Here is a 13,296-nt window from a genome sequence, read left to right on the forward strand (position 1 = left end):
TATTTCCAACTACTGATGTTTCCTCTTTCTCCCAACCTTTGCATTCCAATCACCAGTAATGATCAATACATCTTGATTGCATGTTTGATCAATTTCAGATTGAAGAAGTTGGTGGAATTCTTCTAGTTCATCATCACTGGCTTTAGTGGTTGGTGCTTAAATTTGAATAACCTGAGGGACTCATTTTTCGGCACTATATCTGACAGTGTTTCTCTGCTATTCATAAGGTTTTCAGTGACTAAATATTCAGAAGTAGTTCATCACCCCTTCTTCCTAGTCTTTCTTCGTCTGGAAGCTCACCTGAAACCTATATACCATGGGTGACCCTGCTGGTATTTAAAATACCAGTGGCATAGCTTTCAGAATCACAGCAACTTAGAAGCCACCACAGGACGACACACTGATAGATGAGTGGTGGCCATTGAAACTGTCACTTTCAGAGAAAAAGGTAATTACTGTTAAAACACACACATACACACAAAAAAACAGAAACAAACCTAGAACTGAGATCACGTTTTGATGGCTTCTGCAAAGAACCTGGTGTTCTGAAGAGTTCTGCATTTACACACCTCTCTTACTCTGCACCCTCTCCCACTCTGACCTTACTCCCATCGCTTGTTGCTGTTAATTGCCGTCAAGTCGGTTCTAACCCATAGTAACCCTGCATAGAGTTTTCCAGCTAATGACTTAGACATTGGACCTTTAGCTCGAAATGCTCTTCTGAGTCTTGGACATGCATTTCTAACTGCTCTCCTGGCATATTCACCCAGACACTCTATTGGCCCGTCATATTCAACATGTGTCAAACTATCAACTTAAACTAACTCAAATGATTACATACCATTTCAACTGGTTCTCCAGCATTCTCTATCATCGTCCTGAGATCCTTCTTCTGCACATCACCATAATGAGCAGTTACCAAATCCCATGGGTTCTCCTTCTATAACAAGTTTCATATCAACCGCAATATCAGACCTTAGTTTAGGTCTCACAATTTTAACAAGTTTGACTCTCATTTCTCCCTAAGTCCAATCTATGTGGGAAGACTTAGCCCAAAGCTGGCACCTAGAGAGCATTCATTAAACAACTGTTTGAATAACTCTCTGTTGTTATTGCTATTAGGTGTTGTCAAGTCAGTTCTGAATCACAGTCACCTTTTGTACAAGCAAATGAAGCAACACCTAGTCCTATGCCATCTTCACAATCAATGCTATATTTAAGCTCAACGTTGTAGTCACTGTGTCAATCCAACTCCTTGAGGGTCATCTTCTTTTTTGCTGACCCTCTAGCAAGCATGGTATCCTTTTTCAAAGGACTTGTCACTACAGATGGTATGTACAAAGTACATGAGATGAAATCTTGCCATCCTCACTTCCGCGGAGCATTCTGGCTGTACTTCATCCAAGACAGATTTGTTTGTTCTTCTGGAAGTCCATGGTACTTTCAATATTCCTCACCAACATCATCATTCAAATACATTGATTCTTCTTTGGTTTTCTTTATTTGTTGTCCAGCTTTTACATGCACATAAGGATGTTGACAATATCATAGTTTGGGTTAGATGCACCTTAGTCCTCAAGGTGATATCTTTGCTTTTTTATTTATTTAATTTAATTTAATTTAAGGTTTTTATTGTGGATTGAGTGAAAGTTTAGAGGGCACATCATCAGTCTCATATTCAACAATTCATATACATTGATTATAATCCCCTCCATATACCATCAGTTAAAAGTATTTCTCTCTATCCACTTTAGTTTTTTTAAAAAACACACAAAGAAAAAAACCCACTCAGGCATATATAATAATTTACATCTCCAAAGGGCACATTCTGCAAGTCTGCTCCTGGCCACCAGTTCTTAGTCTTTCTCTTCTTAGTTGATGAATCTAGAGTCTCAGCCGCTCCCCCTCTCCATGCCCTCATCTCTGCCTCCATCTCTAGCGCTGCTGATTCTCTGGATAAGGTCCCGCACCTATTTGTGCGTTCCTCTCTTGATGGTCCTAGGGTCCTCTGTTTCTGGACTGTAAGATCCTTGACTGCCTTATAAATATTAGTTTCCCTTGCCTACTATTGTAAAACAGACACTTGAGTGGGATAGAAAGGAATGTTGGGAAACATGATTAAACTTGTAAGTCTGCCTTCAGCCTATAAATGATTGGAATACCTAAAAGGGGTTCTACAACTTGCCCAGTGAAATAGGCCTCGTGCAAAGCCTTTACAGAGTATATGACCTTAGGTGGAATCCTGAGTCCCATCCACAACCTTGTGAGGTGAGACATTCCCACTAGAAAGGACAAGCAGACTGGAACAGCTACAGTGACAGAAGATACATCTTCATGATGAACCTGACCTATACTCAGAGCAATAGTTACTCTAAATACCAACAGAGAGGGAAAGAGTCTTCAAATCAAGTTATCAATGCTATCTGCTCCATGCACAGGGTAGACAGGGTCGGGCAACTTAGACATTGGCTATCTAAAATGAGGGGGCAATAAAGGCACGAAGTGACTGGCTTACAAGGTTTCAAGAAGGAGCTTAGTTTAAGAGTGTGGGGGGAAAGAAAGAGTCCCCACTGAATAACTGTCATCTTGTCTAGATGGGTCTGGTGAAAGGAGATGGGTATAAGATTCGTAAGATTCAATAGTGAATAACTGTTATCATGACTAATCACAACTGTCACACTTGTAAAGGTAGAAGTTTTGTAACAAAAAAAGGGGAGTGGTTTATCTTTGCTTTTTAACACTTTAAAAAGGTCTTTTTGCAGCAAATTTGCCCAATGCAATATGTCATTTAATTTCCTGACTGCTGCTTCCAAGGGTATTGAATGTGGATCCAAGTAAAATGAAATTCTTGACAGTTTCAATCTTTTCTCCATTTATCACGATGTTGCTTATTAGTACAGTTCTGAGGATTTTTGTTTTCTATTGAGGTGCCACCCATACTGAAGGCTGTAGTCTTTGATCTACATCAGCAAGTGCTTCAAGGTCTCTTCACTTTCAGCAAGTATAGCTGTGCCATCTGCATATCGCAGGTTGTTACTGTCTTCCAGTCCTGATGTTGCTACATTCCAATAAAACAAGGAACGCTCTCTCACAAGGACACAGAGTATGGGCAGAGTATGTGAGGACTCCTAACACTAACTATGGAACCTAGTGGCTATTTAATAATGCATTGATAAACTAGTACTGGAAAGCAAAAATGCTTAATCTTCCTTCAGCATTTCTATATAAATATAAATCTGGCCACCTAGAAAACTCAATACTTGCAGAACCAAATAAACCTCCTCAATTTATGTGTTTTTCTAATAAGTGTTTTTTAAATGAACAGTACCCAGATCTCTCATAAATGAAATTATAAAACAAAGCAGGTGGGCACAGTGGAAACAGCATTAGTCTTTGAGTCAAAGACTTTAATTTGAATCTAACTTTTCTGGTGTGCTTTAAAAAATAAAAACCAGTGTGCTCTTAAACCACAGTGCATCATATAAAAAAGTAAAACCTTAGCTTGCCTTGGTCAAATTTTTCCTTTCAGCTTCTGAATCAGAATTTTGAAGTACCCTTGTGGCACATGCTACTCAGTCATAACAAATGTGTGGTTCTCAAACATGGAGAAATCACATTAGACTTAATCTCCAATGCTTAACATTCTTGTAGAATCTGCAACATATGACAGCAGGCAAGTTGCAAATCTTTGCTCCAACATATATCAGCAGAACATGTCAAAACCTAAATTAAAAGTTTTCACTTGCTTTTTTTTTTTTTTAAATAAATCCTTTTGTTGGCAGTCTCCCACTGATGACATGCAACAATCTTTGCATATGAAATCGGCTAGTCCCCTGCTTTGCTGCTAACTTTGTAGAAGTTCCAAAGCATTTCTGGAGCAAGTGATCTATTTGGACTGACAATGCCAAGCTTGGACCTGTGCCCTGAATGAGCTAAAATTACCAAAGCGCGAAGAACGTGGCTTTGGAAGCTATTTCCCCCAAGTGTGGGGTTTCTTCTAGTTGAGGGAGTGATAAACAATGTTGACTTTTTCCAGATGAACGAAGTTGAATGAAGCCTCAAAATTCTGCTACAGGTTTCTGTTCTGAAAATTCTGTTGCTGCTACAGAGGTTCCTGTCTCCCTTACTTCCACTCCTAAGTACCTGTCTTCCCATGTTGAAATGTATCCCTGGTGTAAACTACGTGCTGAACACTATGGATGCAGGGAATAGTAAGACAAGCCCTGTCCTGGAGGGGCTCTTTGGCAAAAAGACAGGCACATTCCCGACTACACAAACAGGGCACAAAATGCAAAGATCCATAAGCAAGGAATAAGCAAAGTGAAACAAAAGTTCCAAGAAGTGCCTAGGGGCAGAAGACTGGATGGGACATGGCCCTGAGCTAAGCGCCTCAATGCATTCTGTCCACTCCTCATCAGAGTTCTCACAGAGCTGGGCCACAAACATCTATCACACGTCTGCTTTCCCCACTAGAAGGAAAGCTGCACATTGGTAGAGGCCCCTTGTCCCATGCCAGACAATGATTAACCCACCTTGACTGGTTCAAAGGAATGCACAAAGTTCCCAGAATGGCATGAAAAAGAAGAAGAACCTCAATGAGATGGAGTGACAGACACAGAGGCTGCATTAATGGGCTCAAACATACGAAAGACTGAGCATGCACAGGACCGGGCAGTATTTCATTCTATTGTATTCTATTCACTGTGAGTAGAAACCAACTTGATGGCACCTAACAACTGATGAAAAACAGAAGTCCCTGAATGGCACAAGTGGTTAATGCCCTTGGCTACTAACTGAAAGACTGGAGGTTCAAGTCTACCTAGAGGCACCTTGGAAGTAAACCTTGGTGAGCCACTTCTGAAAATCCAGCCATTGAAACCTTATGGATCACAATTCTATTCTGACACATGCAAGGTTGTCGTAACTCAGAGTCTAGTCTGTGATAACTGCTTTTTAGGGAACAAAGGAAGGGTAGGTGACTCTAGAAAAGCAAGGTAGGACTGGGGCTGTCCTGAGGAGGGCTGTGAAAACTAGGCTAAGAAGGTAAAGCTTTATTTATTAGGCTACAGGGAGTTACAGAGGGGTCTAAGCAAGACACTGAATTGACTAAGATTGTGCTTTCGAAGGTCATTCTGACAGCAATTCAAAAAATAGATTGGTGGCATAGATGAATTCGAGCTGATAAAGACCTAAATTCAGGCAGGTAGTGGAGCTGGAATGGAAAGTCTTAAAAAGTATGTAAAGACAATCCAAAATTAGTCCTAGAGTGTGCTTCGTCTTCTCCTGTTGTTGTTGTTGTTATGTACCGTGGAGTTGGCTCCGACTCATAGTGACCCTGAGCAGGGTTTCCGAGGCTATAAATCTTTATGGGAGCAGAACGCCTCATCTTTCTCCAGCCGAACCGCTGGTAGTTTCAAACTGCTGACCTTGAGGTAGGCAGCCCGATTCGTAACCACTAAAAGCGGGGCTTCTTTAACACTTATGTTGGGTTTCCCAGACTATAAACACCTGAGGATGAGCCCCTTTTCTTCATCATTACTTTTACTCCTACAGAAAGCTAACATGGCAGGGGATGCAAAGTTAGCTCTTGTCTCCCTGGGCTCTGCTGCCACATCTCCCCAGTCCCTCAGAGGTGTTAGCACACTGCTGCATTCCCTATTACAGTCACATGGAAAATAGTAAGGAGATACATGACAACAACCGTAATTTAGTACAATCCAAATATAAAAGCACAGCACAGGCGACTGGAGAGAATAACACAGAATTTTAAGACCTAGAGAAACCAGTTTGGGGCCCCTCAAAAACAAATATTCAACACCATGAGCCCTAGAAGCAGAAGGGATTGCAGTTGAACAATGGTGAGCTCTCCACATGGGTAGCTTTCAATTTCACAACCTGTTTGGGAAATAACGAGAGACCACATCTCAAAAATATGAGTAAAGCCTGGAGCTAACAGACCTTCTGTGGGGCGTGGGGCTCTTTTGAAAATTCCCAGGAAATTGGCACTTGAAGTGGGGCAAGGTGTGTTTGTGCTCCGTGGAAGAGAGGCAGGAAATGGAGAAGGTGACACAGGGCTTTAAAACACAAAAACAAAAACCTTCTCCTGGCTTCAAAACTTGCCTTGAGATGTATGCTTCATGGACAGCTCCTCCATTTCTTTCACTCCTTCTAAACCATGCTGTGTGGCTGACAGGAACATCAACTACTTTACAAAGGAGACTGCCAAGTGGGTGCCTGGCACTGGAAGATATGGATTCCAATTCTGGCATTGCTATTTGTTAGTTGCATGCCTGCAGGCAAGTGTCTAACATCACTAAGCTCTTGTCTCCTTGTCTGTAAAATGGAAACCGTCATCACAGCCATGCATAGGCCAAAGGGAGGACTGGGATTATGCACAGACACAAATAAAAGAGACAATAATGGCGATGGGCTTGTTTTCCTTTTCCCTTCCTTGAACTGGAACTGGAATTTGGTGAGGAGAGGACCAGGCTCTAAGATTGGACACACACCCAAACTGCTGAAAAAACGCAGAGTCCCACAACAGTTAGCTTAATATTTTCTGGGTGCAAGAAAAGGTACATTTCAAGACAGCTCTGGCTAGCTGTTGTTAGGTACTGTTAAGTCAGTTCTGAGTCATAGTGACCCTATGTAAAACAGAAAGACACAATGCCCAGTCCTGTACCATCTTTACAATTTTTTCTATGTTTGAGCCCACTGCTACAGCCACTATGTCAATCCATCGCATTGAGGGTCTTCCACTTTGTCACTTTACCAAGCATGATGCTCCTCTCTATAGACTGGTCCCTCCTGGTAATATGTCCAAAGTAAGAATGGTCACTTCTAAGAAGCATCTGGCTATACTTTCTCCGAGAGATTTGTTTGTTCTTCTGGAACATTGGAATATTCAATATTCTTTACCAACACCTTAATTCAAAGGCATCTATTCTTCTCTGGTCTTCCTTATTCTTTGTCCAGCTTTCACATGCATGTAAGGGGACTGAAAATACTAGCCCTTGGGTCAGGCAGACCTTAGTTTTCAAAGTGACATCTTAGCATTTTTATAGAGATCTTTTGCAGTAATTTATTTGATGCAATGTGACTAGCCAACCGAATTGTCTCTTTTTACTTTCTAGTCCCAAGTGAAAAATGGCAGAGAGTGGGAGAAGTGCTTTTCAATTCGCTTTTCTTAAATTGGTCCCTTGTTGCTCCGCTGTATCTATTCTGCCAGTTTCCAGATGTTGCTTACCTTTTTGTTTATTTTCTTAAAAAAACATCTTAGAGATCTACCAATAGTCTAACTTAGAGGATGGAGAGTCTATAGGTTCAAGATTCATGGTTCTCAGGCCAATAACTATATGGGCTTACTTAAGAGGACTTTTACTGATTTTAAAATGAGATTTGATTGCGGCTTCCACCTGCCTTGGTGGCCTTTCTGCAATGTTTGAAGAGCCACAGTGCATATAGGTTTGCTGAATAAATGAATGAACAAAGTCAACCAAAAGGAAAACAGACATTAACATACACATAACACTGACTCCTTCTAATACACATCACTTCCAGGATCCAGGGGTGTGATACAGTCAGCAAGAAGCATGCTTTCTTTTCTCCTAAGAAAAAGGAAGCTAAGGTTCCAACCCAGTTGTAATTTCTTCAGGTTTACACTCTTGGGAAGGAGCCCTGGTAGTGTAGTGGTTATGAATCAGGCTGCTAACTTCAGGGTCAACGGTTCGAAACTACCAGCTGTTCCATGGGAGAAAGATGAGGCTTTCTGCTCCTGTAAAGATTTACAGCCTCAGAAACCCCGTATAGGGTCGCTATGAGTTGGAACCAACTCCACGGCACACAACAACAACAACAAAAACAACCTGCATGTAAAGGAGCTCTGGTAGCATAGTGGTTACAAGTCACGATGCTAACATTAAGGTCAACAGTTCGAAGCTACCAGCTGTTCCACAAGGAAAGATGAGGCTTTCTGCTCCTGTAAAGATTTCTAGCCTAGAAGACCCTATAGAGGGTTGCTATGAGTCGGAACCAACTCCACGGCACACAACCACCACTTATCACCACCACAGTTTTGAGAGTTCTACTGTGGGAAGGGTAGAAATAAATTTCTAGTCCCTTCCCATAGTATTTGAATGCAAAAGGTAAAATTAATTAATTAATTAAAATAAAACCTACTCATTTCTAAAGGTTTCCCTTTTCTACATATCCTCAGTCTGTTTTTCTGCCTGAGGTGTCTGGCAGTAGGTGGGTCTACAAGCCTGTGCTCCAAGGCTGCTTAGGGAAGTAGTGAAGACACAACCTGGCAAAAGAACCCTGTATATTTATGAGTTTGCTCAGTTCCCATTCAACTTTCACTCCCCACTGCCTCCAAATGTACTTTACAGAGTTAACCTAAGGTGGTGGAAAGGAACAAGAGTCATGAGCCTGGGTTCTAATATACTGCTAACTTACCATGAAACCCTGGGGAAGTCACTTCCCCCTTTTGAACCACAGTTTCCTCATCTGTCAAATTTAAGTATGATATATGCTGGGTTCATCTTTCAGACTAATTGTGAGGAAGCAAAGAAACTTGAAAAACAATTGTTAAAGTCTCAAAACTTCAAAAACAGTAGCAATAGCTTCTCTTACTTTCTAACCCTTGGTCTTCTCTTCCAAGTGGAGGGCAGGGGGGTCTACTAACTGTCCACTCTAAGATATATCTTCTTTGCCAGTGCCTTTTAGCTGCTCCCAAAAAGGAAATGATACCTTTATGCCTAAACCAAGTCTCTTAGAGCTAGCTGGGAAAGAAAGCCAGCTGCCTTCTCCTTGTCAAGGAAAAGGTGCCTCTACAGTTAAGAGTTTAAAGGAGGCTGAAGGACTGGTTTCTTGCCCTATCACCAAATGAACCTCAGGATTCTCATCTGGCAAATGGGGATGAGATTACCTGCCTTGTCTATTTCCAAGAGTCCTATGGAGAGAGCATGGATGGGAGGCAGGGACTGCTCTTACCCTGACCTAGAAACCCTTTCCTGGCCCTCACTTGGAGACAGAGAGAAAGTGTGGAGTTGACTGATGTTTTAGGGCTTTACCTCTGGGGACAGTGCTGCCAGCAGTACTGAGGTTCAAGGCCTCCTCATCTTGTCCAATGATGGCCTAAACAGGCAAGGAGATCATAGATTTCCCTCTGTGAAGGAGGACTCCCACCTAGAAGGCTCTGTTAATACCTGTCCTATCTCCTCACTCCAAGGAGGTAACCACAGGCTTTAAAGGAAGGAGACAGCTAAAGAAACTTAGAAGATCTACAAGAACAGAGAGGGAAGGAACTGGGAAAGAGGTAAAGAGAAGGCAAGAGATGCAGACATGAAGGTACAAACAGGCTGAGAGGGAAAGGAAAAGTGAAGAGACTGCAGAGAAACAGAAAGAAGAGGACAGACACTAAAAAAGAAGGATGGAGACAGACTGACAGCGCGGGAGTGTCGCAGGAGGAAGACAAAGGGGACCATCCTGTATTTTTAACTGGTCTGGCCTATTAGAGATGCCTTGTCCCCAAAAGAAAAGTCCTGAGGGCGGGAGGAGGAGGCAGAAGCAAGCAGTGGCTCCTCCGGCCCCCTCCGCCACAGCGCCCGGCCCCCTCCCTGAATCCCGGCCCCCGCCCCGGGTCCCCTCGTCCCTCCAGCTAGCTCACTCACCTGCCAGCGCCAGGATCTGGGCCTTGTGGAGCAACAGCGCGCCCCAATCGCGGGGGGCGCGCGGGGGGCTCTCGGGCCCGGCGCCAAGCTCCTCCGGGCCCCGGTACACAGCATACACCTTCTGGTTGTCAAAATCCAGCCGCGAGCGGGGGCTGAAGTCGCGCACGCACGACACTGGCAGCGCGTAGCAGACGTTGTCCTCCAGGAACCGCACAAAGGCGTACATGGTGGGTGCCGGGGGCGGGCCCCGGTCGGGCCGGACAGCCCGCGAGGCGGGCGCAGAGGTGGGGACCCGGCGGGGGGCGCCAGCCGTGCAGCCGAACCGGGGGCGGGGGCGGCTCCCCGGGACCGGGCTCCCCCCACTGTTATTGTTCCTGAAAGCACCGCTCTGCCAATCGGCTGCTCTCGCCTGGGCGCGGAAAAGGGAGGGAGGGGGAGAAAGAGGGGCGGGGGGCGGATGAAGGGGTTTGGAAGCGCACCGCCACTCGTAAAGTCAGACCCGAGCAATCACAGCCGGAGCACGATGCAAGTAGGGAGGGGAAAGGGCAGAAAGGTTGAATTGCAATAATAATAAAACAATAGCATTGCAGGAAAAAACCGCATAGACTAAAAGTCGCTCTGCGGGGCAGGATTATAGTGCCTCAACATCACACTGCAAAATAATTTCATTGCTACACAACTGCATTGCAAAGGACAGGAACAAGAGAGAATGAGAAGTGTGAGAAGGTAATCCAGTTTGAATCCCAAAGTGTAAACTTGAATTTGCAAGTGAACAGAATTAGGGAGTGTTTCAAATTTAGCCACTCAACCTCCTACAACCTCATTAGTTGGCCTTTTTTTTTTTTGTAAAACTGCCAACTCCCTCTGTGAGGAGGGTCAGTCTGCCAGAAAAGTTCCCCTAGAGCTGTCAAACCAGTTTTGATCAGAACTGGGACTTATCTGGGATTTCCAGTTGGACCAGTTGGCTGGGGTTGGTGGAGGATTTGTGGACTGCTCTCAGCCTAGGGGAGAAGTTGTGTCCCTCTCTCCTGTCATCTGCTTTTATTGAGGCATCCCCTCCACACATGCCCTTGCTAAGCTGGGACCAGTTGGAATAGAGCAGAGCTGTAGCTCAGCATTAAGGGAGCATTTTGAGGCATTAAAGAATGGGACTTCATGGAATTTGTTCTGTCTTTTCTATCCCAGGCAGAGACATCCGGAAGGGATTTGCAGTCCACCTAGACAAGACAGGAACACCAACCTAAACAGGGCATGTTGGACTTTGCTTTAAGGAAGCTCCTCTCATATCAGAGAGAGTTGGCCTTCTTAAAAACCCTTTGCCTAGCCCAGGACTTGGCATTTTGTAGGGACATTTTGGGTGAATGATAACAAAAATTCACATTCACTATGCCATTCATCCATTCATTTTATTTTTATTTTTATTTTTTGTTTCAAGGAACTAATATCCATCAAGTACTTACTACATGCCAAGTTCTGGGCTCGGCACTGGAGGTTAGAAAGGACAAAAATCGCTCTAATTCACGGGCTTTGCAGAATTAGACAATGTATGACAACTTGAGTCTCAGTGCAACACACTTCCTAGTCTTCTCCACCTTTATAATTTGTTGTGAGAATATAAAAAAGTATGAATAATTATGTTACAGTGGTTGAAGTATTATACACAGGAATGCTTAATGGAAGTGATGGATTCAACAAAATGGTATATATACATTTATGTAAAGAAAAAAACAAGCAAATACAATAAATGGACCAAAATGTTAACAGTGATTCTTTTGGAGTTTCTTAGTAGTTGTTAAGTGTTTTCCCTTGCATTCTTGTATATTTTGTTATAATTTTTTGCAATGAGCTGCTATTACTTTTATAATCAGAAAATGGTAAACATTATAATAGCAAAGCAATGTGCTCACATTTCAGATCCACCATACTCATGATGAAGTCGATAAACCCAATCCCCCAAACATTTCACTGTGGTTTGGGGAGTATGCTATACAGATGAACCCCATCAACACATGTTGCCCAGATTCAAATGCATAGGTTAGATCAAGTTCCTTTAAATCAGTTCACTGGTATGCACACAGTTTCCACCAAGTATGACCATGAGTCATTCTGATACAGATGTTGGTCCTACCATGCTCTACCCATGTGTGGAAAAAAAGAGGCCACTCTAAGTTGTTCATGCAGATTGATCTTTTTGATTATGATTTCTTTGGGCTAATCTTACATGAGTTTTTATTTTAAGAATACTTTCCTATAGCATACCAAGATTTCCAATAATTTACTAAATGGTCATATAGAATTGACCATATTTAATGAAAGTCCACAAAGCTGCTGAAAATGTTTGCAAAATGATTTCAGGTAGCATCATGACCAAACTTATTTCTACATCTAAGTGAGGGTAACCTGAAAATGCATTATTGGTTTCATTGCTCACCACCTTCCTGGTCACAACATTCTACAGACACATGAAACTATTTGACATTTCCCAAGACAACATGGTTTTTTAGGCCCCAAGCTTTTATGTTTGTTCTGCCCTCGCTCTGGACATTCTTCTTCTTGAGTGCATGGTGACAGCAACTAATCCTGAAAACCAGTCCAAATGCCATCTCCTTTGTAAAGTCTTTCCCAAATACCCACACTCCCCAAGCACGTTATGTTAAGTGTCCTCGAGTTGATTCCAACCCATAGCAACCCTATATAGAGTTTCCAATGAGCAGCTGGTGAGCTTGAACTACCGACCTTGCAGTTCAAACAGCTTTGCAGTCTGGCACATTAACCCACAGTGCTACGACAGGACTCCCCCCAAGCACAGGCAGTCTTTTTACTGTTTTCCCCAGCACCTTTTATTTTCCCTTACTTGGATAAATGCTCTTTGGGCAGACATAAAATCCAGTAATCTCAGAACCCCAGGTACCTTGCGCAGGGTTGAGGAGTTTATGCTTATAAAACATATGTAAAGAAACAGAAAGAGTATGAATAACAAATTCTTTGCACAGTTTTTCTTAAATGCCTATCCTTTTTAAGAGGTGAAGTTGAATTCGAACTCCCTTCACAAGTGAACGAAGGTAGAACATGGGTTCTACTTCCTTGGCGACTGATACATTCATGAACACATTAAATATTACTGCATCCTGAAACTCAAATCAAGTCTCAACCCAAGTCAGTGGAAATAATTCTCCTAAGAAGGTAATTCCATTTCCCAAGAAACCAAAAAGAAGAAAAGAAGAAACAATGGGCATGGATGTCCATGGTGTAAACACAGACTCTAGCACATTTTGCATGTAGATGCACAGAATGGATTTCAGAGAAGAAATGACAGACATTGGATGCTCAAAGATATACCCTTGGGCAACCTAGTCACTGTACCAAAGTAAATGGTTGATGTTCAACTATTTCAAGAGGTAGCATATCATCAAGAGCCAATGATACTGAAGGAAGAAGTCCAAGGTGCATTGAAGGAATTGGCAAAGAGCAAGGCACCAGGAATTGATGGAATAAAAATTGAAATCTTTCAAGAAAGTGAGGCGGCACTGGTGGCACTCACTCATCTCTGCCAAGAAACTTGGAAGACAGCTATCTGGCCGACTGATTGGAAGAGATCCATATTTGTGCCCATTCCAAAGAGAGG

At 42.9% G+C, this 13,296-nt stretch overlaps 2 protein-coding genes across 2 annotated transcripts in view; both read right to left on the minus strand.

Annotated features, from left to right (window-relative positions):
• Positions 1-9,974, minus strand: part of BEND5 (BEN domain containing 5) — a 69,510-nt gene extending 59,536 nt beyond the window's left edge. The window contains exon 1 of the mRNA XM_006839742.1: positions 9,672-9,974. Coding sequence (XP_006839805.1) covers positions 9,672-9,897 — 226 coding nt within the window. The 5' untranslated portion in view covers positions 9,898-9,974. The remainder of the gene's footprint in view (positions 1-9,671) is intronic.
• The window catches only part of AGBL4 (ATP/GTP binding protein-like 4), a 2,461,121-nt gene that overhangs the window by 498,959 nt on the left and 1,948,866 nt on the right, over positions 1-13,296 (minus strand). The gene's annotated exons all lie outside the window — the stretch shown is intronic.

Source organism: Chrysochloris asiatica, unplaced genomic scaffold (genome assembly GCF_000296735.1).
Source record: "Chrysochloris asiatica unplaced genomic scaffold, ChrAsi1.0 scaffold00026, whole genome shotgun sequence".
Lineage (NCBI taxonomy): Eukaryota > Metazoa > Chordata > Mammalia > Afrosoricida > Chrysochloridae > Chrysochloris > Chrysochloris asiatica.